At 38.6% G+C, this 24155-nt stretch overlaps 1 protein-coding gene across 3 annotated transcripts in view; it reads left to right on the plus strand.

The window, feature by feature from the left end:
* The window catches only part of ATP7A (ATPase copper transporting alpha), a 133646-nt gene extending 110061 nt beyond the window's left edge, over positions 1-23585 (plus strand). For all 3 annotated transcript variants that reach the window (XM_025277034.3, XM_044937332.2, XM_006051892.4), the window contains 9 exons: positions 5458-5652; positions 9617-9799; positions 11508-11724; positions 16495-16641; positions 17368-17510; positions 19032-19235; positions 19752-19869; positions 21912-22014; positions 22419-23585. In XM_025277034.3, coding sequence (XP_025132819.1) covers positions 5458-5652; positions 9617-9799; positions 11508-11724; positions 16495-16641; positions 17368-17510; positions 19032-19235; positions 19752-19869; positions 21912-22014; positions 22419-22695 — 1587 coding nt within the window. In that variant the 3' untranslated portion in view covers positions 22696-23585. The remainder of the gene's footprint in view (positions 1-5457; positions 5653-9616; positions 9800-11507; positions 11725-16494; positions 16642-17367; positions 17511-19031; positions 19236-19751; positions 19870-21911; positions 22015-22418) is intronic.
* Positions 23586-24155: the final 570 nt, after the last annotated feature.

Below are 24155 nucleotides of genomic sequence, written 5' to 3' on the forward strand. Positions count from 1 at the left end.
ACAGGCATACCTTGTTTTAGTGCATTTTGCTTTATTGTGCTTTGCAGATATTGTGTTTTTTACAAATAGAAGGTTTGTGTCAACCCTGTGTTGAACAAGTCTATTGATGCCATTTTTACAACAGCATTACTTTTTAAATAAGGTATATACATATTTCTTTGGCCTTTTTGGGGCTTCCCTGGTAGTTCAGTTGGTAAGAAACTGCCTGCAGTGCAGGAGACCTGGGTTCAATCCCTGGGTCAGGAAGATCCCTTGGAGAAGGAAATGGCAACCCGCTCCAGTATTCTTGCCTGGAAAATCCTATAGACACAGGAGCCTGGTGGGCTACAGTCTATGGGGTCGCAAGAGTCGGATACAACTTAGCAACTAAACCAACACCAAATGTATTTCTTTAGAGATAATGATATTTCATACTTAATAGACTACAGTATAGTGTACAGTATGGGTTTCCCTGGTGGCTCAGTTGGTAAAGAATCTGCCTGAAATGCAGGAGACCTGAGTTTGATCCCTGGATAAGAAAGATCCCCTGGAGAAGGGAATGGCAACCCACTACAATATTCTTGCCTGGAGAGTCCCATGGACAGAAGAGCCTGGTGAGCTACTGTCATGGGGTCGCAGAATCAGACATGACTGAGAGGCTAACACACACAGTGTATAGTATAGTATAAACATAACTTTTACCTTCTTTGAGAATTCAAAACTTCTTGTGACTCACTTTATTTTGGTGGTCCAAAACTGAACTCACAGTATCTCTGAGGTATGCCTATAATGAGGTTATTGATATCATTATCAGTAACCTCAGATAGGCAGATGATACCACCCTTATGGCAGAAAGTGAAGAAGAACTAAAGAGCCTTTTAATGAAAGTGAAAGAAGAGAGTGTAAATAGCTGGCTTAAAACTCAACATTCAAAAAGTGAAGATCATGGCATCTGGTCCCATCACTTCGTGGCAAATAGATGGGGAAACAGTGGAAACAGTGATAGACTGTCTTTTCTTGGGCTCCAAAATCACTGCAGATGGTGATTGCACCCAAGAAATAAAAAGACCCTTGCACCTTGGAAGAAAAGCTATGACCAACCTAGGCAGCATATTAAAAAGCAGAGACATTACTTTGCCGACAAAGGTTCATCTAATCAAACTGTGGTTTTTCCAGTAGTCATGTATGTATGTGAGAGTTGGACCATAAAGAAAGCTGAGTGCTGAAGAACTGGTGCTTTTTAACTGTGGTGTTGGTGAAGACTCTTGAGAGTCTCTTGGACTGCTAGGAGATCCAACCAGTCCATCCTAAAGGAAATCAGTCCTGAATATTCATTGGAAGGACTGATGCTGAAGCTCCAATACTTTGGCCGCCTGATGTGAAGAACCGACTCATTAGAAAAGACCCTGTTGCTGGAAAAGATTGAAGGCAGGAGGAGAAGGGGACGACAGAGGATGAGATGGTTGGAAGGCATCACTGACTCAATGGACATGAATTTGAGCAAGCTCCGGGAGATGATGATGGACAGGGAAGCCTGGCGTGCTGCAGTCCATGGGGTTGTAAAGTATCGGACACAACTGAGTGACTGAACTCAATCGATGCCTATACTGACCCTTCACATTTTATACATAGTCTCAATCCTAGCATGATTTTGCTTTCACAAAGGACTATGGATATATTGAGGAAAACCTTGAAATCTCAGCTCTGTCAGAATCAGTGTGATCTGAGGTCAATTTAATTTCTCTTTGAGCTTCAGTTTCCTCAAGTGAGATTTTAATAATACTCATCCAACATAACTTGCAGTTGTCATAAAAGTTAAATGATATATTAGAAACTCTTTGTAATTTATTGAACTCTTTATAAATATAAGGTAATATTCAGTTCAGTTCAGTTGCTCAGTTGTGTCCGACTCCTTGTGACCCCGTGAATTGCAGCACACCAGGCCTCCCAGTCCGTCCATCCCCAACTCCCAGAGTTCACTCAAACTCATGTCCATCGAGTCGGTGATGCCATCCAGCCATCTCATCCTCTGTCGTCCCCTTTTCCTCCTGCCCCCAATCCCAATATTAAAGTAATATTAATGTCTGCTTCTCTCAAAGTCTATGATAGTCTCTATGGTATGGTGTTATAAAGTGGCATAGTAAACCTGGACTGTGCCTCATGTTAGAGATATAACCTTTAATTCACTTAACTTCTCTTATCTTTAGTTTTGTCATCTGTAACATGGTGATAATAATACCTAAATTTCAGGATTGGAATTAGTGTATATATTTAAGACATATATGAAAGCATAAGCTTAGATGTCTATGAAAATACCTTCCAGTTCTCTCTAAATATAACTCTTAGACCATCACTTAGTTTAAGTATTTGAGAACTTAGTAAGAATCAGTTCAGTTCAGTTCAGTTGCTCAGTCGTGCCCGACTCTTTGCGACCCCATGAATTGCAGCACGCCAGGCCTCCCTGTCCATCACCAACTCTCGGAGTTCACTCAGACTCATGTCCATCGAGTCAGTGATGCCATCCAGCCATCTCATCCTCTGTCCTCCCCTTCTCCTTCTGCCCCCAATCCCTCTCAGCATCAGAGTCTTTTACAATGAGTCAGCTCTTCGCATGAGGTGGCCAAAGTACTGGAGTTTCAGCCTTAGCATCATTCCTTCCAAAGAATACCCAGGGCTGATCTCCTTCAGAATGGACTGGTTGGATCTCCTTGCAGTCCAAGGGACTCTCAAGAGTCTTCTCCAACAAGACAGTTCAAAAGCATCAATTCTTCGGCGCTCAGCTTTCCTCACAGTCCGACTCTCACATCCATACATGACCACTGGAAAAACCATAGCCTTGACTAGATGGACCTTTGTTGGCAAAGTAATGTCTCTGCTTTTGAATATGCTATCTAGGTTGGTCATAACTTTTCTTCCAAGGAGTAAGCGTCTTTTAATTTCATGGCTGCAGTCACCATATGCAGTGATTTTGGAGCCCCCAAAAATGAAGTCTGACACTGTTTCCACTGTTTCCCCATCTATTTCCCATGAAGTGATGGGACCAGATGCCACGATCTTCGTTTTCTGAATGTTGAGCTTTAAGCCAACTTTTTCACTCTCCTCTTTCACTTTCATCAAGAGGCTTTTTAGTTCCTCTTCACTTTCTGCCATAAGGGTGGTGTCATCTGCATATCTGAGGTTATTGATATTTCTCCCGGCAATCTTGATTCCAGCTTGTGCTTCTTCCAGCTCAGCATTTCTCATGATGTACTCTGCATAGAAGTTAAATAAGCAGGGTGACAATATACGGCCTTGATGAACTCCTTTTCCTATTCAGAACCAGTCTGTTGTTCCATGTCCAGTTCTAACTGTTGCTTCCTGACCTGCATATAGGTTTCTCAAGAGACAGGTCAGGTGGTCTGGTATTCCCATCTCTTTCAGAATTTTCCACAGTTTATTGTGACCCACACAGTCAAAGGCTTTGGCATAGTCAATAAAGCAGAAATAGATGTTTTCTGGAACTCTCTTGCTTTTTCAATGATCCAGCAGATGTTGGCAATTTAATCTCTGGTTCCTCTGCCTTTTCTAAAACCAGCTTGAACATCTGGAAGTTCATGGTTCATGTATTGCTGAATCCTGGCTTGGAGAATTTTGAGCATTACTTTACTAGCGTGTGAGATGAGTGTAATTGTGCGGTAGTTTGAGCATTCTTTGGCATTGCCTTTCTTTGGGATTGGAATGAAAACTGACCTTTTCCAGTCCTGTGGCCACTGCTGAGTTTTCCAAATTTGCTGGTATATTGAGTGTAGCACTTTTACAGCAGCATCTTTCAGGATTTGAAATAGCTCCACTGGAATTCCATCACCTCCACTAGCTTTGTTCGTAGTGATGCTTTCTAAGGCCCACTTGACTTCACATTCCAGGATGTCTGGCTCTTGGTGAGTGATCACACCATCGTGATTATCTTGGTCATGAAGATCTTTTTTGTATAGTTCTTCTGGGTATTCTTGCCACCTCTTCTTAATATCTTCTGCTTCTCTTAGGTCCATACCATTTCTGTCCTTTATTGAGCCCATCTTCACATGAAATGTTCCCTTGGTATCTCTAGTTTTCTTGAAGAGATCTCTAGTCTTTCCCATTCTGTTGTTTTCCTCTATTTCTTTGCATTGATCACTGAGGAAGGCTTTCTTATCTCTTCTTGCTGTTCTTTGGAACTCTGCATTCAGAGCTTATATCTTTCCTTTTCTCCTTTGCTTTTTGCTTCTCTTCTTTTCACAGCTATTTGTAAGGCCTCCCCAGACAGCCATTTTGCTTTTTTGCATTTCTTTTCCATGGGGATGGTCTTGATCCCTGTCTCCTGTACAATGTCACAAACCTCATTCCATAGTTCATCAGGCACTCTATCTATCAGATCTAGTCCCTTAAATCTATTTCTCATTTCCACTGTATAATCATAAGGGATTTGATTTAGGTCATACAGCACTGTAAAACCATTATTACTGAGAAGATCTTTGTTGTGTTTTTTTCTTTTAAAAACGCCATGCTATATATACATTGTTTCATAGTGTTTGTCCCTTCAATTAAAGAACTGGTAGAATCAGAACATCTATTCCATCATGTGATCATTACTATAATATTAAAATGTTTCTTGAAATGATTCATATTGGTTAAATTGGAGCAGGCAATGGCAACCCATCCAGTATTCTTGCCTGAAGAATCCCATGGACTGTAGCCTATCAGGCTCCTCTGTCCATGGGGTCGCAAAGGTTGGACATGACTTAGTGATGAAACCACCACCCATTGCTTAAATGCTCACTAAACAAGAGGATTGCTGAGAAGTATTTTGGAATGTGTTTCCTTCAGGAATTTTTCTCATGAGTTCAGAGGGTCTTAGGAGATTTCTCATAATACTATCAATCATTTTTACTCATGGAAGCACATATTCAATGTCAGTAAGAGCTATACTACCAGATATACTCATTAATATTGCTTTGTCCAAAAGAATTTTATTGAGATGTAATTAAGCAACCTTTGCAAACTGAGTGATTTTTTCATTGTCTTCAAAGAATAGTATGAAAGACAGTTTTATGGTCTTAGTATACAGGAGGACAGAATTATTTTTGTTTTGGGTCAAATTTCTTGAGAATTAGGTCCCATGTTTGCAGTATTTCTGAAAGTGCCTAGTAAAAACACTTATTCTCAATATGGGGAGTGGAGAAGCTTACTTTTCTTGTTTTTTATATTCACTCCATAGTGTGTAACTCTGGAATCAGCAAAATTGAAATCTTGAATTTTAGAACTGTAACTTTAGAGTTATGTCAATAATTTCTTATATTCATAAAAGAAAAAAAGTGTTTTCTTACTAGTAATTAAAACATGTTGGTAGCTAAGTAGGATTATGTGTTACTCCAGAATTGTGGTTTTATTTAGAGTTATGCTTTGTTCTTTTTGTTTTGTTCAGCTCTAAATCAGTAATCAAAATTCATCTTTCTTCTCAAGGGCTACAACAGAAGTATCTCCCGAACAGAAACAGTAATACGCTTTGCTTTCCAAGCCTCTATCACAGTTCTGTGCATTGCATGCCCCTGTTCCCTGGGACTGGCCACTCCAACTGCTGTGATGGTGGGTACAGGAGTAGGTGCTCAAAATGGCATACTAATCAAAGGTGGTGAGCCATTGGAGATGGCTCATAAGGTAAGATAGTCCCTAGAACTGCGAGTTGTCTCATCCAAACTGGCAATAGCACCCCTACTGAAAAACAGATTCTTAAATTATTTCTACATTGCCCATAAGCTGAGCTTCTTCTGGTATTGTCTTGAGGGTGGAGGTAGAAAAGGTGTTATTTTGGTTCTGCTCTGAATTGGCAGAGAGTATAAGATCTCTACTCCAGACCTACTCTCTTTAGAGTATACCCTCGTGTGGAAAACCTAGAGTCCTGTCCCAACTCATTCTAGACTGGTCATTAGGGCAGGAAGATATCATAGATATTTGCTGAGGCAGTTTGCCCAAGTCTATCAGGCTTCTCCCCTATTTGTGTGTGACTCCATGTTCGTGCTGTTCAACATTTGATAGTGCTTGCCCTTACTTTCATCTTTGCTGCCACCAGCTGACAGTTTGCAACTATGATTTCAGGAATATATAATCCTGTCCCTGATCTCTCTCATGTTAGAATTTCCATTACAATCTCAATCAAAGCCACTTGACTTCAACTAAAACCATGTTCCTTCTAGTATATTCTTATTATGAGGATATAAATTATATACACATGCATGTACTAAACACAGAACACAACTTAGAACAGCTTTGGAACTTCATCTAGCCAGTGAATACAAGCTACTAATTTTTATAGTAATTTTAAATTTTGATATAATTTCAAACTTATATAAAATTTGCAAGAATAGTATAAAGAAATCTCACATACCCTTTACTGAAGATATCAGGCTCCTTTCCTAAGAACAAGGACAGTCTCTTACATAAACATAGTACAAAGATGAAAATCAACAAGCTGATACTGATAAAATACTGTGGTCTAATCTCTTGTCCATATTCCAGTTTCCTCAGTTGACTCCATAATCCTTTATAGTTATTATTTTATTTTGTCTGGAATCATGCTTTGTATTTAGTTGTCATATCTCTTTTCAAGTAACCAGCAAATTTGGCCTTGGAGTACAGAATGAAGAAGGGCAAAGTCTAATAGAGTTTTGCCAAGAGAATGCACTGGTCATAGCAAACACCCGCTTGGAACAACACAACAGAAGACTCTACACATGGGCATCACCAGAGACTCAATACTGAAATCAGATTGATTACATTCTTTGCAGCCAAGATGGAGAAGCTCCATACAGTCAGCAAAAACAAGACTGGGAGGTGACTGTGGCATGTGACAGATCATGAACTCCTTATTGCCAAATTCAGACTTAAATTGAAGAAAGTAGGGAAAACACTAGACCATTCAGGTATGACCTAAATAAAATCCCTTACGATTTTACAGCGGAAGTGACAAATAGATTCAAGGGATTAGATCTGATAGAGTACCTGAAGAACTATGGACAGAGGTTCATGACATTGCAAAGGAGGCAGTGATCAAGACCATCCCCAAGAAAAAGGCAAAATGGTTGTCTGAGGAGGCCTTACAAATAGCTGTGAAAAGAAGACAAGTGACAGGCAAAGGAAAAAAGGAAAGATATACCCATTTGAATGCAGAGTTCCAGAGAACAGCAAGGAGAGATAAGAAAGCCTTCCTCAGCGATCAGTGAAAAGAAATAGAGGAAAACAATAGAATGGGAAAGACTAAAGATCTCTTCAAGAAAATTAGAGATGCCAAGGGAACATTTCATGCAAAGATGGGCACAATAAAGGACAGAAATGGTATGGACCTAACAGAAGCAGAAGATATGAAGAAGAGGTGGCAAGAATACCCAGAAGAACTATACAAAAAAGATCTTCACGACCCAGATATTCATGATGGTATGATCACTCACCTAGAGCCAGACATCTTGGAATATGAAGTCAAGTAGGCCTTAGGAAGCATCACTACAAACAAAGCTAGTGGAGGTGATGGAATTCCAGTTGAGCTATTTCAGATCCTAAAAGATGATGCTATGAAAGTGCTACACTCAATATGCTAGTGAATTTGGAAAATTCAGCAGTGGCCACAGGACTGGAAAAGGTCAGTTTTCATTCTAATCCCAAAGGCAATGCCATAGAATGCTCAAACTACTGCACAATTGCACTCATCTCACATGCTAGCAAAGTAATGCTCAAAGTTCTCCAAGTCAGGCTTCAACAGTATGTGAACCGTGAACTTCCAGATGTTCAAGCTGGATTTAGAAAAGGCAGAGGAACCACAGATGAAATTGCCAACACCCATTGCATCATCGAAAAAGCAAGAGTTGCCAAAAACATTTACTTTTTCTTTATTGACTATGCCAAAGCCTTTGACTGTGTGGGTCACAACAAACTGTGGAAAATTCTTGGAGAGATGGGAGTACCAGAACACCTGACCTACCTCCTGAGAAATCTGTATGCAGGTCAAGAAGCAACAGTCAGAACTGGACATGGAACAACAGACTGGTTCCAAATCAGGAAGGACTATGTCAAGGCTGTATATTGTCACCCTGCCTATTTAACTTGTATGCAGAGTACATCGTGAGAAATGCTGGGCTGGATGAAGCACAAGCTGGAATCAAGATTTCCGGGAGAAATATCAATAACTTCAGATATACAGATGACCCCACACTTTACGGCAGAAAGCGAAGAAGAACTAAAGAGCCTCTTGATGAAAGTGAAAGAGGAGAGTGAAAAAGTTGGCTTAAAACTCAACATCAGAAAACTAAAATCATGGCATCTGGTCCCATCACTTCATGGCAAATAGGTGGGGAAACAGTGGAAACAGTGACAGATTTTATTTGGGGGGGCTCCAAAATCAATGCAGATGGTGACTGCAGCCATGAAATTAAAAGACGTTTGCTCCTTAGAGGAAAAGGTATGACCAACCTAGACAGCATATTAAAAAGCAAAGACATTACTTGCCAGCATAGGTCCATCTAGTCAAAGCTATGGTTTTTCCAGTAGTCATGTATGAATGTGAGAATTGGACTATAAAGAAAGCTGAGCACCAAAGAATTGATGGTTTTGAACTGTGGTGTTGGAGAAGACTCTTCAGAGTCCGTTGGACTGCAAGGAAATCCAACCAGTCCATCCTCAAGGAAATCAGTCCTGAATGTTCATTGGAAGGACTGATGCTGAAGCTGAAAGTCCAATAGTTTGGCTACCTGTTGCGAAGAACTGACTCATTTGAAATTACCCTGATCCTGGGAAAGATTGAAGGTGGGAGGAGAAGGGGACGAGAGAGGATGAGATGGTTGGATGGCATCACCGACTCAATGGACATGAGTTTGAGTAAGCTCCAGGAGTAATGATGCACAGGAAGGCCTGGCGTGCTACAGTCCATGGGATTGCAAATATTTGGACACGACTGAGTGACTGAACTGAACTGAACTGATCTCTTCTCATCTTGGTTCCTCAAGCTATTCATTTCTCAAGGTTCATTGAGTGTACTGTGAGGCAACTATGTTCTCTAATTCCAGATTATTCTTCCTTCCTGCCTGATCTGAGGTTCCCTCGTTGATTTCCTGAGCTGTATTCTCTGGCCAAGCTTCTCATCTAGTCTCAATAAAGTCAAAGCAACCCAGAAGGTTTTAGCTGGTGCACACTTCAAATTAATTACTCAATTGTAATTATTTACCTACTGCCCAGATTTTTTTTTCCCTACAGATCTAAAATTCATTAGTATTGAAAGTCTTTTTCTTTCCCTAGAGGCACTAGAGGCATCTCTAAGTTACCTATTAACAGTCAACTCTTAACAGGTAGTTCTAGCTATTTAATACATGTTCACAGCACCCTGAACATTTGCCAGGAAGGGTTATTAGGTGTAACTAATGATATTTCTTCCCTTATTCTCCCTTGTTTTTAGTCTCCCAAAGACCATTTAGGTCCAATTAAATCAAAGTCAGTTTATTAAGAAACAAAACAGTAATGTGTTTGTCACAGTAAACCTTTTTTCTCATTTCTGGAATGCTGATACTAAGAATTATCAAGTCAAAAAAAAAAAGAATTATTAAGTCATACGGTGCATTCTGTTTTGATTTTCTTACAGGTAAAGGTAGTGGTATTTGATAAAACTGGAACCATTACCCATGGAACCCCAGTAGTGAATCAAGTAAAGGTTCTAGTGGAAAGTAATAGAATATCACGCAATAAGATCCTGGCTATTGTGGGAACTGCTGAAAGTAACAGTGAACACCCTCTGGGAGCAGCCATAACGAAATACTGCAAGCAGGTACAATTTTTCCCTTGTTTATTCATGATTTACATATATAATTGGTATGAAACTAGAGAGATTTGTGTTTTCTCGTTTTATTTTGTATGTCTTAATGTCTTCATACAGAAAAGTATAAAGATGAAAATGAAAATTAACTGTAACCCTACAGCACAGATAACCTCAGTCAACTAAGAAATAAAATAGAAATAATACATATTTATGGGAGGAAATTTTAGATAGTTCAGCATTACATAATGAAAAAGGAAAGCCTCATTCCCTGCCCCTTTCCATAATTCCTCTCTCCAAAGTTTAACAAGTATTAACCTGTTAATAGGCTTTTTGAACAACAGCTTTATTGAGATAAAATTCACATACTCTAATAGAAGTTCACCCTTGTAAAGTGTACAAGTCAATAATTTTTAGTATATTTACAAAAGTGTACATCTGTTAACCATTTTTAGTGTATATACTGACATTTGTTATTTTTAAACTTTACATAGAAAGGTGATAATACAATGACCAGTCTTTAGTATCTTTTTAAAAAATTGTATTAAGTGATTTTTTTCCTTATCAGGACATACAGATTTGGTTCATTGTTTTTAATGCCTATATTATATTACATCGTATGATTGGCTTTTTGGCTCTTAAAACCTGTAGTTAACATCCTTGTCAGCTTTTGCAAGTTTATCTCTAATGTTTAATGCCTATCAATGTAATTGCTGGATCAAAGGATAGGTACAGTTAAATTTTGATGAATGTTGCCAATGCTTAAATGGCAAATGTTATCAACATCCACACAAAAAGGTATACCAGTTTATACTTTCACCAGAAGTTGAATGACATTTCCCCACATTTTCACTAACACTTAATTTTTTCCAATTCAGTAAGTAAAAAATATTTATTTGTTGACTGTTTACTTTGCATTGTCTTAATTGTGAATAAGGTTGAGCATCTTTCCACATGCGTATTGGTCATTTGCATTTCTTTCTATACCCTGTTTGCTTATATCTGTTGCCTATTTTTTTCATAAGATTGTTTACCTTGTCTTATTGATTTGTATAAGTTCTTTGTAAATTATCTCACATAATTTTTCAGTTAAAATGTGGCAGTTTCACCATTGATGTTGCCATTTCTTTATTTGTTCTTTCCTTTATACCTATTAACTATTACTGACCTGGCTTCTATACACCCAAATCAAACAATGGAGAGGACAAAGATATAAAGAGCCAGGAAACAGTGATGGTCACCAGAATTCTTTGGCTTACTAAGGACACAGAATCATACTAGAGAGGCCCTCTGGTAACTAAAGGCTCTGTTCTTTGTTACCCTTTGCCCTGTACTAAATAGAAAATCTAACTTGACAATAGAATTAAATATTTAACTTGTAATTCTCTACTGGAAAGGACAGAGAATATTGATAAACCTTCCACATTTTCTTCCCCTAAATTTGGTATAAATCTTATGGAGTGGGATTTTTTAAAAGGATTATGAGGTTCTCCTGTAACTTTGAACATTATACTCAATGCTCTGTTCCTTTGTCCTTATCAAAACCCACTGTCAAATAGGCAATGATAAGTGACAATTTTATTCTAAACATTTAGAATTAACCAGGCCTGTAGATTGTATCTAAACATTTAGAATTAACCAGCAGTAATCTTTGATCTTGCTAATGATGACCTTGGATTGTTAGAACAGCAGAGGAAATCCTTCTGTTTCTATTTGTTAGGAGCTGGATACTGAAACCTTGGGTACCTGCATAGATTTCCAGGTTGTGCCAGGCTGTGGCATTAACTGTAAAGTCACCAATATCGAAGCCTTGCTACACAAGAATAACTGGAAGATAGAGGAAAATAATATTAAAAATGCATCCCTGGTTCAAATAGATGAGAGTAATGAACAGTCATCAACTTCGTCTTCCATGATTATTGATGCTCAGTTCTCAAGTAAGCTAATTTTCTTTGTAGTACCAATTATGGGACAGTTATTAACAGGTATCTAACCTTATAAATTGAACTGTTACATAAGAAACAAAGATTGGCATCATGGTTTCATTCTTGTAAATCAGTTTCACCACAGGCCTTCTAATTATTTCACTGAATTGCTGAAGAATGTTTTTCAACTTCCCTCCTTGATTACAGTAGAGGGTGATAAACCCTAGCTCTAGCTGATCTTCCATCTTAGTTCAGCTGTCTTTATTTCTCACCACAGCTGCTCCAGACCTTTTGTATCTTTCACAAGCTCTTATGACCTTCTCCCTAGTTCTCTAAGCAAATTGTCTGGCTTATTTTTCACACAAAAATTTAAGATTCTCAGACATGTGTTCTTTCAGTTTTTTTTTTTTTTTTTTCCCCAGAATGTTTCCATTTTCAGAGAAAGAAGTATGCCTCTTCTTACCTAATGAATCACCTCATCTTTGCTCCAGATCTCACCCTCTCTTGATTCCTCAAGGACCTCACACTCTGTTAGAGTATATCCCCTTGCTTCTTTTTTTTCCAACTCTTTGTCATAGCTCCTTCTCCTAAACATAGAAACATTTCTCCCATTGAAATCACTGTATTCCCATCTAGATTTTTGTCCCATCTGTCTGTCTTTTCATTAATATCCAAGCTTCTAGAAGGACTAGTCTAAGCTGGCTAAATTCAATGCACAGTCTGGCTTCTGCCCCATCCATACTAGTGAAACTATTTAAGTTTGTTTAGTCCCCTCTCCAGTGGTCAGTTTTCAGTCTTCATTGCTGCCTGACTTTGCTAAGGCATTTGACAATGTTGACCGTTTCTTCTGTCCTAAATTTTTTTTCTCCCTTGATTCCATGACCCTGCTTTCTCTAGAGTCTCCTCTCACCAATTTGGCTGTTCTTTTAAGTCCTCACCTGATTGCTCTTTTCTCCTGCTCTCAAATGTTGGGTGTCCTCAGAGTTTTGGTCTTTTGTCTTTTGCTGATTTTACATATTCTCTCTATATAATCTCATTCATGCTTATTGCTTATTCTACCATCTGTAGGGTTTCCACTGCCACTCTAAAATCCGTATCTGCAGCAACACCACTTTAGCGAGTTTCTTGTTGGTCTATCCATCTGACCAAAACCAAGATATACATACCTAAGTGTACTTGCACCTCCCCACCCATTTGTACTTGAGTAATTTTGCTAACATTCAAACCTGATTATATCACTTTCTGACGAATACCCTTTATTGCAGTGGTTTATAACCTATTTTTGAGTCACAAACCTTTAGAGAAATGAGATAAAAGCTATTCCCACTACTCAGAAAATTTCTGTTTTGGACATTTGTATATATCCCTAAGCCCCTCCTTGGAAATCTGTTAAGGATCCTGGCCTTATAGGCTCTCCATCTCTGACAGGACAAAGTCCAGTCTATCTGTCTTTTGTTCAAGATCTATTCCCCATGATATGTCTCCTGCCTCCCTGCACCACCCATCTTGTGTTTTTCCACTGTCACGCATGTACCCTGTGTTTCGTTCTTATGGAACTACTTAAAGTTTCTCTGTACATGGTGTCATTGCATACCTGTTAGATCACTTTATTTACTATTTTCTCATCTTTGAAGACTCAGCTCACATCTCTCTTTAGTGAAGCCTCCACTGACTGACATACATAGGCAGAGATATTTGCTCTTCCTTTTTAGGCATAACTATACTTAATCTGGCACACTGCATGATAATTCTTTTTCTGCCTGATTCTACTAAGTTGTGATTTCTTTATTATTTGTCTATGAATTCATAGTATCAAGCACACTGACACATAGTGATTTCGTTCATCTGACAGGTTTTATAAGCACTGTTCAAGATACTAAAGAATCAGCAATGAGCAGAATAGACAAAGACCCTATCTCATGGAGTTTACATTCCTGGTGAAAGAACACTAGACAGTGTGCAAATAAATAAGCAAGTAGAGTCTGTCTGATGGATAGTGCTATGAAGAAAATGAAGAAGAGCAAGTGGTATTGGGCATACTAGGGAATGCTATTTTATATAGGCTGATCGGGGTAGGCCTTATTGAGAAGGTGCTGTCTGAGCAAAAACCTAAGGCGAGGGAGGGAGAAAGTTATGTGAATATCTGTGACAAAAGCATTCCAGTTAGGAGGAATGTTGAGTACAGAAGCCTTAAGTGTGCTTGACTAGTTTGAGGAACCCTGTGGCTACAACAGAGTAAATGATTGGGAACTTTGTACGGACTTTGGTTTTTACCGTGAGGTGGAAAGCCATTGGAGAGTTTTGAGCATAGGAGTGACAGAATCTGACTTAATATTTTAAAAGTATTACTTGGGCTTCTCTGCTAAAAATACACTGTTTCTGTGGGTAGGGACAAGGACAGAAGCAAGGGGATAAGTTAGTGGGCTGTTGCCATAATCTAGGTAAAAGATGATGGCTTGGACCAATGTAATAACAGTAGAGGTTGTAAGAAGTGGTCAAATTCTGGATGTATCTTCTTCCTTTTTTTTTTTTTTTTTGACCATACCACATGGCTTGTGGGATCTTAGTTCCTCCACCAGGAATCAAACCTGTGCCCCTTGCAATGGAAGTCCTAACCACTGAACTGCCAGGGACTTCTCCAGGATGTATCTTGAAGGGAGAGATGACTGACATATCTTGCATATTGGAAATGGGGTATGAGAAAAACAAGAGTCAAGAATTAGGCCAAAGTTTGCAGCCTAACCAATTTAGAAGGATGGAGTTACCATTTAAACAAGATAGAGATCACAGGAGAGATAATGTTGAGGAAAAGTGATTAGGAGTTCAGTTTTTGACATGTTAAGTTTGAGTGCCTGTTACGTATTCAAGTGGAGATGTGTAAATGTTCTATCAAGGAAGCAGGTGGCTGTACAAGTCTGTAGACTTGGGAGTCATCCATTTATAGATCTGTGCTGTCCAGTGTGGTAGCCACTAGTTTCATGTGACTATTTAAATTAATTAAAATGTAGTTTAAAACTCAGCCCTTCAGCCATACTAGTCACATTTCAGTGCTCAATAGCCTCATGTTCTTAGTGGCTACTGTATTAAACAGCAGATATAGAACATTTCTGTCATCACAGAAAGTTCTGTTGGACAGTGCTGATATAGGTGGTCTTTAAAGTGATGAGACTGCATAAAATCTTCAAAGAGTTGGGAATTCCCTGGTGGTCCAGTGGTTAGGGGACTTCTGCAGTGGCTCAGCAGTAAAGAATCCACCTGCAATGCAGGAGATGTGGGTTCGATCCCTGGGTCAGGAAGATCTCTTAGAGGAGGGCATGGCAATCCACTCCAGTATTGCCTAGAGAATCCCATGGACGGAGGAGCCTGGTGGACTACAGTTCATGGGGTCTCAAAGAGTTGGACATGACTGAAGCAACTGAGTATTCACACATGCCAATGATTAGGACTAGGCACTTTGACTGCCATGGGCCTGGGTTCGATCCCTGGTCAGAGAACTAAGATTCTGTAAGCCATGAGGTGAGCCCCTGCAAGAAATCAGGAAGTGAGAGTAGATTGGTGGGGAAGAAGTTTAAGGATTAAGCCATGAAACACTACAAAGTAAGAGATCAGGGAGATGAAGAATGATCAGTAAAGAAAACAGAAGTGGTAGGAGGTAACTCATAAGAATGTGGTGCTCTAGAAGCCAAATGAAGAAAGTATTTCAAGGAGAGAAAGTCAACTGTGTTAAATGCTAATAGAGCAAGTAAGATGAGGACTAAGAATTACCCTTTACGTTTATTAAAGATCACTGGTGTACCATATGAACAATTCTTTGGCATAAGAGAGACAAAAGTTCTATTGGAACAGGTTCACAGGAGAATGGGAAGCTGATACAGACAACACTTTGTAGGAGTTTTGCTATGAACAGAAGCAAAGAAATGGGGCAGTAGCTAGAGAGATAAATGAGATCTGTTTTGTTTTCTTTTTTAAAAATAGGACTGTGTGCAGCAGAAGTAGAAAATATGATGATGCAGAAGAGAGAGGAGAGAATTGTTGGAGAGATGTTCTGAAATAGACAAAGGAGAGGGATCTATTTATGCAAGTGGAGAAGTTGGCCTTAAATAGGAGTTGGGGCTGTTCATAGTAACAGAAAATAAACTAGATCAGTATGTACAGAGGCTTAGGTAGTTGGGTATATATGGCAATGAGAGCTTCTGAAAGTTCTTTTCTGATTGCTTTTATTTTCTTCCTGAAGTAGGAAGCACATCATTATCTGGTATGAGAATGGGAGAAAAAAAGGTATAAAATAGCCATCTAGAAGGAATGGAGAATGAATGGACTAGGGAAATACAGTAGAATTGCCAGAAAGCACTAAGGGCCCACTTAAAGTTAGTAAGATATCACTGTAGTTCTGTGTTCTTATCTAACCATTGATGGTTGTACTGATGTACACTAAATATTTTTAACTTTATTCAATTGCCATGGAAGATCATAAGGAAATGTTGAATGGAAAGCATCACCAAGAAAGTAATGCTTGAACTAGCTTCTAAGGAATATGATGCAATTTGGTATTTGGAGAGGAGAGATGAGGACCTCCAGGTGGAGGCAGCAACATGTGCAAAGGCCCAGAGGCATAGAAGAGCAGAGTATGTTCCTTGAACATTTGGAAATCACTGTCATAGGCTATGTTCTACCAAAAAAACCGATGTAGTAACTGCAAGCTTAGAGAGGAAGAATGTCCCTTAAGGGTTGCTATAAATATTAAACAAGTTCACTAAATGTTTCTTCTGTACTTTCTTTCAGATGCTCTTAATGCTCAGCAGTACAAAGTTCTCATTGGCAACCGGGAGTGGATGATTAGAAATGGTCTTGCCATTAATAACAGTGTAAATGATTCCATGACTGAACATGAGAGAAGAGGTCGGACTGCTGTACTGGTAGCAGTTGATGGTAAGGTTTTCCTTAAGTACACTGTGACTCAGTGTTGTGATCTCAGTTGTTTTCTGTATATTTTTGAGAGATATCTGAACTATGAGGGTTATTCAAAAGCAGCCTGAATGCAAAATAAAAATGTCAGCAATGCATAATTGTTACTGATTAATTTAAAATTCTCTTGCATTTGCCTGGCTTTTATTAAATTATTTCTTAGGGTAAGTTTGTAGCTGTGAGATTAATTAGTTAACATTTATAATCTTTGCTAAGTATGAAGGCAGTATCTTACTATGGCCTTTTTAGGTCCAGGGAAAAGCAGAAAATACCATTTACTTTCATTTTTGAAATAAAATAGCTACTGCAGTGATTTTCCCCCCCCAGTATAAAATGCCAGTTTTGAAGAAGGTATTGGGTTTCAGTTTCATTTGCCTTTAAATTAGCTAAAGTGTTTGGAGCTCTTGGCAATACTTCTCTAAAGGAAGAATGTAAGTCTTTTAGTATCTAGTAAAGTTTATTTTCATTTTCCTATTATTACCTTCATTAGTAACCCCTATCTCACTCTGAGATTTTCACAGCCAAGAATAGAGGCTTACTGTGGGGTTATGTGGGCTTAGGGGTATTTGGAGTTAAGCTAAGCCCTGAACAACTTTGTTTAACAAAAATCATTTCTTTCTGAAATTTTAAGTCAGACTTATTCTGCTTTCACCATATTCCAAATTCTATTTTCTGGTGCTCCTATACTAGATGAGCTGTGCGGTTTGATAGCTATTGCTGATACAGTGAAGCCTGAAGCAGAACTGGCTGTCCATATTCTGAAATCTATGGGCTTAGAAGTAGTTCTGATGACTGGAGACAACAGTAAAACAGCTAGATCTATTGCTTCTCAGGTAATGGGTTTACTTAGTAGTTGGGGTGGGAGTATGTGTTAACTTCTAAGTCTTCACGTACTTTTTCTTTCTTCCCTTCAGGTGCTAAAGAATTGGTACTACCTATTATTTTCATTATCCCTGAGTAGCCATACCTGGTTCCTTAAAAAAGAATTGACATACTGTCTGCGCAGGAAGGGCTTTGCACTTTTTTCTGGAACTGTTATAAGTAAAAAGCTATTTGCTTAATTCATGAGATGCTTAGTGACATTGTACACAGTTTCTGTTGATGCTTCTTTGAAATGTTGCTCGTAGTCTCTACCAGTGCCGCCAGCCTAAGCTAGGCTCTCATCCTCTCATGCCTAAAGTACAGCAGTAGCTCCATGCATGGCCCTCTCCAGTCCATCCTGGATACCACGGGTAGAACGAACCATCTCTTCCGTAGCATTTTCCTGCTACTGATCCCCCACATTTGCCTTCCCTCTAAAATTTTTCTCATGTTAGTCTTTTCTACTTTGGAATGCCTTCTCCCCTCTTCTATTGACTAATAGAAGTAATATATAAATACTGTCTTGTACAAAAAGATACAGAAGGATATAAAGTAAAAAGTTTGTCACCCTTTTCCCAAGCTTCCTGTCCAGCCCTCTCCCCTTACACTTTCTTATATACTTATTGTTCATATACAGATGTATAGTTCTGGTATTTTCAACATAAATTGGATCATTTTTGTACAAATTGTTTAGCAGTTTGCTGTCTTTCAGATAATAATATATATGCCTTGTCCATGTCCTTGGAGCTTTGTCCATGTCTGAACATATAAAGTTACTTCATTCTTTCTACATCATTGCATTGAATTCCATGGTGTGAATGTATCATAATTGGCTTAACCATTCCTCTAATAAAAAATAATAATTTATGTGCTTTTGAAAATTTTGTTGTTACAACTAAGGCAGTAATATACATCCTTGGGCATACATCTTTTTATACATGTATAAGAATGTCCAAAATATAGCTAGGAATGGAATTCCTTAACCAAATGACATGCACACTTTGATAGATGCTGGTACATGCCCTCCAAAATGACAGTACACATTTACACACTTAGATACAACAGTATCTAAGAGAGCTCATTTCCCTATAGTCTTACTATCCCTAGATATTACTAATATTTTAAAATTTGGACATCTGGTAGGTGGAAAATGAAGGCGCCTCATCATATAAAATGATGAACCATCATTGTTATGTATATAAAATCACTATATAAAATAGTAAATATTTTATATAAAATATAACAGTTATATTTTAGGCTTTGTTGTTTTTGTTATTTAGTTGCTCAGTCATGTCTGACTCTTTTTTACCCCATGGACTGTAGCCCATCAGGCTTCTCTGTCCATGAAATTTCCCAGACAAGACCAGGGGTCGAACCTGCATCTCCTGCATTGGCAGACAGATTCTTTACCACTGAACCACCAGGGAAGCCCTATATTTCACATACTCAGTAATATTTCTTGAAATGAGTGGAGTTTGTTTTTCCTCATGTAGGTTGGCATTACTAAAGTGTTTGCTGAAGTTCTACCTTCCCACAAGGTTGCTAAGGTGAAGCAACTTCAAGAGGAGGGGAAACGGGTAGCAATGGTAGGAGATGGAATCAATGACTCCCCAGCTCTTGCGATGGCTAATGTTGGAATTGCTATTGGCACAGGCACAGATGTAGCCATTGAAGCAGCTGATGTGGTTTTGATAAGGGTAAGTCTGGTGGCCTGACCTTTGAGGAGTGTGAGACTGCTCTGCATGGTCAGAGATGATGTTGTATATTGAACACAATGACTCTGTCCTTCTAATTTCCATCCTCCTGGCCTTTGAGAAAGGGAGAATTCAGGATGGGAGTATGAGAAGTCTTAGTAATTACTTTCAGACTTTCTCAATTCAGGGGAGCAAATGAGAATGACAGACTTCTAAATGAATTAAATTTAGGAATATACATAGAGCACAATTATCTTCAGCAAGTACTTGCTGAAGTTATTTTAGTGGGGTTTAGTCCCTGTACCAGCATACAACCCTAAAAGTTTTTTCAGAACCCTGAGAAAAAAATTCTGAAAAACCTCTTCCAAGACTGACTCAAATTTTTAGCAGTATCTGAGATTTGAGTTAATTCACATATTTCCCTAAGATACACATCATCTTTGTCATACATGGTATCAAATACAAGTTACTAGTTAAGTTAGAATCTATTGCTAATATCATAAAAATTTCTGTTCTCAGAATGATCTTCTGGATGTAGTGGCAAGTATTGATTTATCAAGGAAGACAGTCAAGAGGATTTGGATAAATTTTGTCTTTGCTCTAATTTATAATCTGATTGGAATTCCTATAGCTGCTGGTATGTGATGGTTAACTTGTATTGCTTTTTTCCTTAAGTCATTAGATGCCTATCATATTGGAAGTTTTAGTCTTCTTCTTACTAGTTTTGAGCCCAGTTTTGTATGTAGCCTGCTAGTATGGTGAGAGATAATATTAAAGTGAAAGTGAAAGTCACTCAGTCATGTCCGACTCTTTGCGAACCCATAGACTATACAGTCCATGGAATTCTCCAGGCCAGAATACTGGAGTGGGTAGCCTTTCCCTTCTCCAGGGGATCTTCCCAACCCAGGGATCAAACCCAAGTCTCCTGCATTGCAGGCGGATTCTTTACCAGCTGAGCCACAAGGGAAGCCCAAGAATACTGGAGTGGGTAGCCTATCCCTTCTCCAGTGGATCTTCCCAACCAAGGAATTGAACCAGGGTCTCCTGCATTGCAGGCAGATTCTTTACCAACTGAGCTATCAGGGAAAATCAGTAATTTAAATTTTCAGCATTTTCATTATGCCTTAAAATGTATAATCATTCAGACAGGTTTATTTTATTTTACCTTTTTTTCCCCTCCAACTTTGTATTTTGAAATTTTCAAACCTACAAAAATAAGGGAAAAAATGATATAATAAAATCTGTGTACCCTTCGCCTAAATTCACAGTTAATATATCTTGCCACATTGCTTCATCTCTTTCTCCATATGTACTTATTTACTTGGTCATTTATTTTTTTTTGCTGAAGAGAATAAATTTACCTTTAATCTCACTACCCAAATACAACTATTGTTGGTATTTTAGTTTGTACATATCTTTCTGATCTTTTTTACTCTGTATCAGTTTTTATCTTGTTTCATTGTTGTAATTATAACACAGAGAGAATGTTCGTAATGTTTTAAAATACCAACAGTTTTTTAGGTTGGGGAGCCAGGGGTGTGTGTATGTGTGAGAGAGAGAGAGAGAGAGATTGAACAAAAGAATATGACCCCTCCAAAAAAAAGAATATGACCCCCCAAAAAGCAAGTTAGAATTATTTAATAAGCATCTGATCATCCCTGTTACCTAGGGGCTTGGTAGGTGTTAACAATAACATGAGAAAAATAGTTATCAGACTTCCCCGGTGGTCCAGTGATTAAGAATCCTCCTGCCAATTCAGGGGACACGGGTTCAATCTTCCCTGGTCTGGGAAGATCCCAGATGCTGTGGAGCAACTAAGCCCATGAGCCACAACTGCTGGAGCCCACGCTTCTCGACTACTGAAGCCATCACGGTGAGAAGCCTGCGCACTGCAGTGAAGAGTAGCCCCTGCTTGTTGCAACTAGAGAAAGCCCATGTACAGCAATGAAGACCCAGCACAGCCAAAAATAAATAAAAATTAAATAATTTTTTTAAAAAAGAAAGAAAAATAGTTATCACATTTTGTTCTCTCTGGTTAGAGAGCCAAAGATGAACATGAAGAACATGAGAACAATTACAAAGCTGGTTATCAACAGGGAAACACAGATACAGAGAGGACAAAGTAGAAGAACAATCAAAGTCCAGGGAGATTAATTCATGGAGCAAATTATTTTTGAAAAATTATACAAGTAATATATGGTCACTGTAGAAAAAGTACAAAAATACAGAGTAGCACATAAGAAAACTACAAGTGCAGTAAGTCTATCTGATCTCTATCATTTGAACAAATTTTAAAATGTCTGTCAAAACCAAGTGTAGATAAGTTTGTAGTATATGAACTCTAATACACTATTGGGGGGTTTGTGATCTGGTATAGCCACTTTGGAGAACAACTGAGAAGCATCTACCTAAAGTTGAAGGTGTGCCCATGTTATAATCCAGCTGTTTCACCTCTAGGTATGTACCCTAGGGAAGTTCTCAAACAGGGAGACATGTACAAGAATGTTCACAGCAACACTCTGTTAGTGAAAAATCGGCAATGACATAAATCTGTACCAACAGAAGGATAAATTGCTGATTAAATATTGAGGAAGGAAATGATTTGTATATATGTATTAGGAACACATTGGTAATGTGTTTAGTACTGTCTGCTCTAATTAATCCAAACTTATTTCCTAGGAGTTTTTATGCCCATTGGTTTGGTTTTGCAGCCCTGGATGGGATCTGCTGCAATGGCTGCTTCATCTGTTTCAGTAGTACTTTCTTCACTCTTCCTTAAACTGTAAGTATAATGGCTTGCTCACGCTTCTCTTTTGTATTCCTTTTATCACCCACAGTCAGTCTTGCTAGGTTTTATTCTTGTATTGATTAATGATAAGCCCAAACTGTTTTTAATAATAAATATTAACTTTATGTAATTACCACCTTGTGTAGTCTATACAGAGCAGCCACAAGCACTGTGGGGTGTAAAATCTATGCACCGGCTCTGAGAAGTAGGATTTCGGATCATGTGACCTCACACAACTCCTTTTGAGCTCATTTCATAGCAGGGGCCACCTTTATACATTTCATACTATCCAAATCTCTTTTCATTTTTTTTCCCAAATCTCTTTTCATTTTTGAATGTAACAAGCACCTGGTTCACATTTGATTATTTCAAACTAGTATACTTTTTCATCTTTCCAGTTACAGGAAACCAACTTATGAGAATTATGAACTACGTGCCCGAAACCAAATGGGACAGAAAAGTCCTTCAGAAATAAGTGTTCATGTTGGAATAGATGATACCTCAAGAAATTCTCCTAAACTGGGTTTGCTGGACCGAATTGTTAATTACAGCAGAGCCTCCATAAATTCACTACTGTCTGATAAACGATCACTAAACAGCGTTGGTACCAGTGAACCTGACAAGCACTCACTCCTGGTCGGAGACTGCAGGGAAGATGACGACAGTGCGTTGTAACAGGCCACAGAGGATGCTGCTAGAGGATGATGTCCTGCACTGACACAGTATTCATGATCACCTTAGCTTTTTAAAATATTGCAAGGCTTTATGTTGGTCTCATGCTCTCATTTTAGGGAACCTATTTAAATTGCATTTGTCTGATGGCAAAAATATCTTTTTCAGGGCATCAGCTCAGAACCTAGCTTTATTGAAAATGAAATTCCAGTATTTTTTGTTTTCGCTAGCAACAGATAAGGTAGAGCAGTGAGGTTTACAAGTCCTACAGCTGAAGATGCTGAATTGCTGCTGAAGTCATAAATAATTTTTTATTTGACTAAAAGTTCAAGAAAAGATAATTAAACATTGCAAAATTTGAGTGCATAATCTTGAGATTCTTGAGCCCTTCTCCCTGCCTGCCAGATTGGGGAGCAATGGCTTTCAAAGCACTGTATAAAACATCTAGTTTTTGAAGAAAAACAGTAGAAATTGTTTAAAAATAGACGTGCCTTATTTATTACAGGCTTTCTTCCCCTGTTATTCTCCCTGCATCTTGGTCTTTGTGGTTGCTTTCTTAGATGCCCAGTGTGTTTACTTTTGTTATGTTCTTTCAAGTGAGCTAAGTGTAGATAGCTTCTCATTGACAAAAGTAACTGACAACTTTTCCAGTACCTTCTTTGTTTGTTTGTCTTGTAGCTCAAAGACCTTAAGGGCCTATATACTTCCTTGCTTCCCATCTTTCCACTGTTAAAAAAAATAGATCAGATTCTTCCTTCAGTGACTCCTTAGCTCTGTGTAATCTTTCAGTTCATTCCCGCTGAGTTCAGCTATAAGTTCTTAGTATTGTCTGTCAGCCTTGGTTCAGAAACTTAAGATTTTGTGCCACTTCTACAATTGATTTTTTTTCCAAAGATTGACACTACCATCTTTAACATATACTGGTCATAAAGTTACCTCGTTGTTATTCTTGCTGTTCTTCAGTAACTCAGTCACATCTAACTCTATGCCACCCCATGGATTGCAGCATGCCAGCTTTCACTGTCCTTCACCATCTCCCAGAGCTTGCTCAAACTCATGTCTATTAAGTCGGTGATGTCATCCAACCATCTCATCCTCTGTCGTCCTCTTCTCTTCCTGCCATGAGTCTTTCCCAGCATCAGGGTCTTTTCCAGTGAGTCATTTCTTTGCATCAGATGGCCAAAGTATTGGAGCTTCAGCTTCAGCATCCATCCTTCCAATGAATATTCAGGACTGATTTCCTTTAGGATTGACTGGTTTGATCTCCTTGCAGTCCAAGGGACTCTCAAGAGTCTTCTCAAACACCACAGTTCAAAAGCATCAGTTCTTCGCTGCTTAGCCTTCTTTATGTCCAACTCTCACATCCATACGTGACTACTGGAAAAACCACAGCTTTGACTATATGGACCTTTGTTGGCAAAGTCGTATCTCTGCTTTTTAATATGCTGTCTAGGTTGGTCATA

This window comes from Bubalus bubalis, chromosome X (assembly GCF_019923935.1).
Source record: "Bubalus bubalis isolate 160015118507 breed Murrah chromosome X, NDDB_SH_1, whole genome shotgun sequence".
NCBI lineage: Eukaryota > Metazoa > Chordata > Mammalia > Artiodactyla > Bovidae > Bubalus > Bubalus bubalis.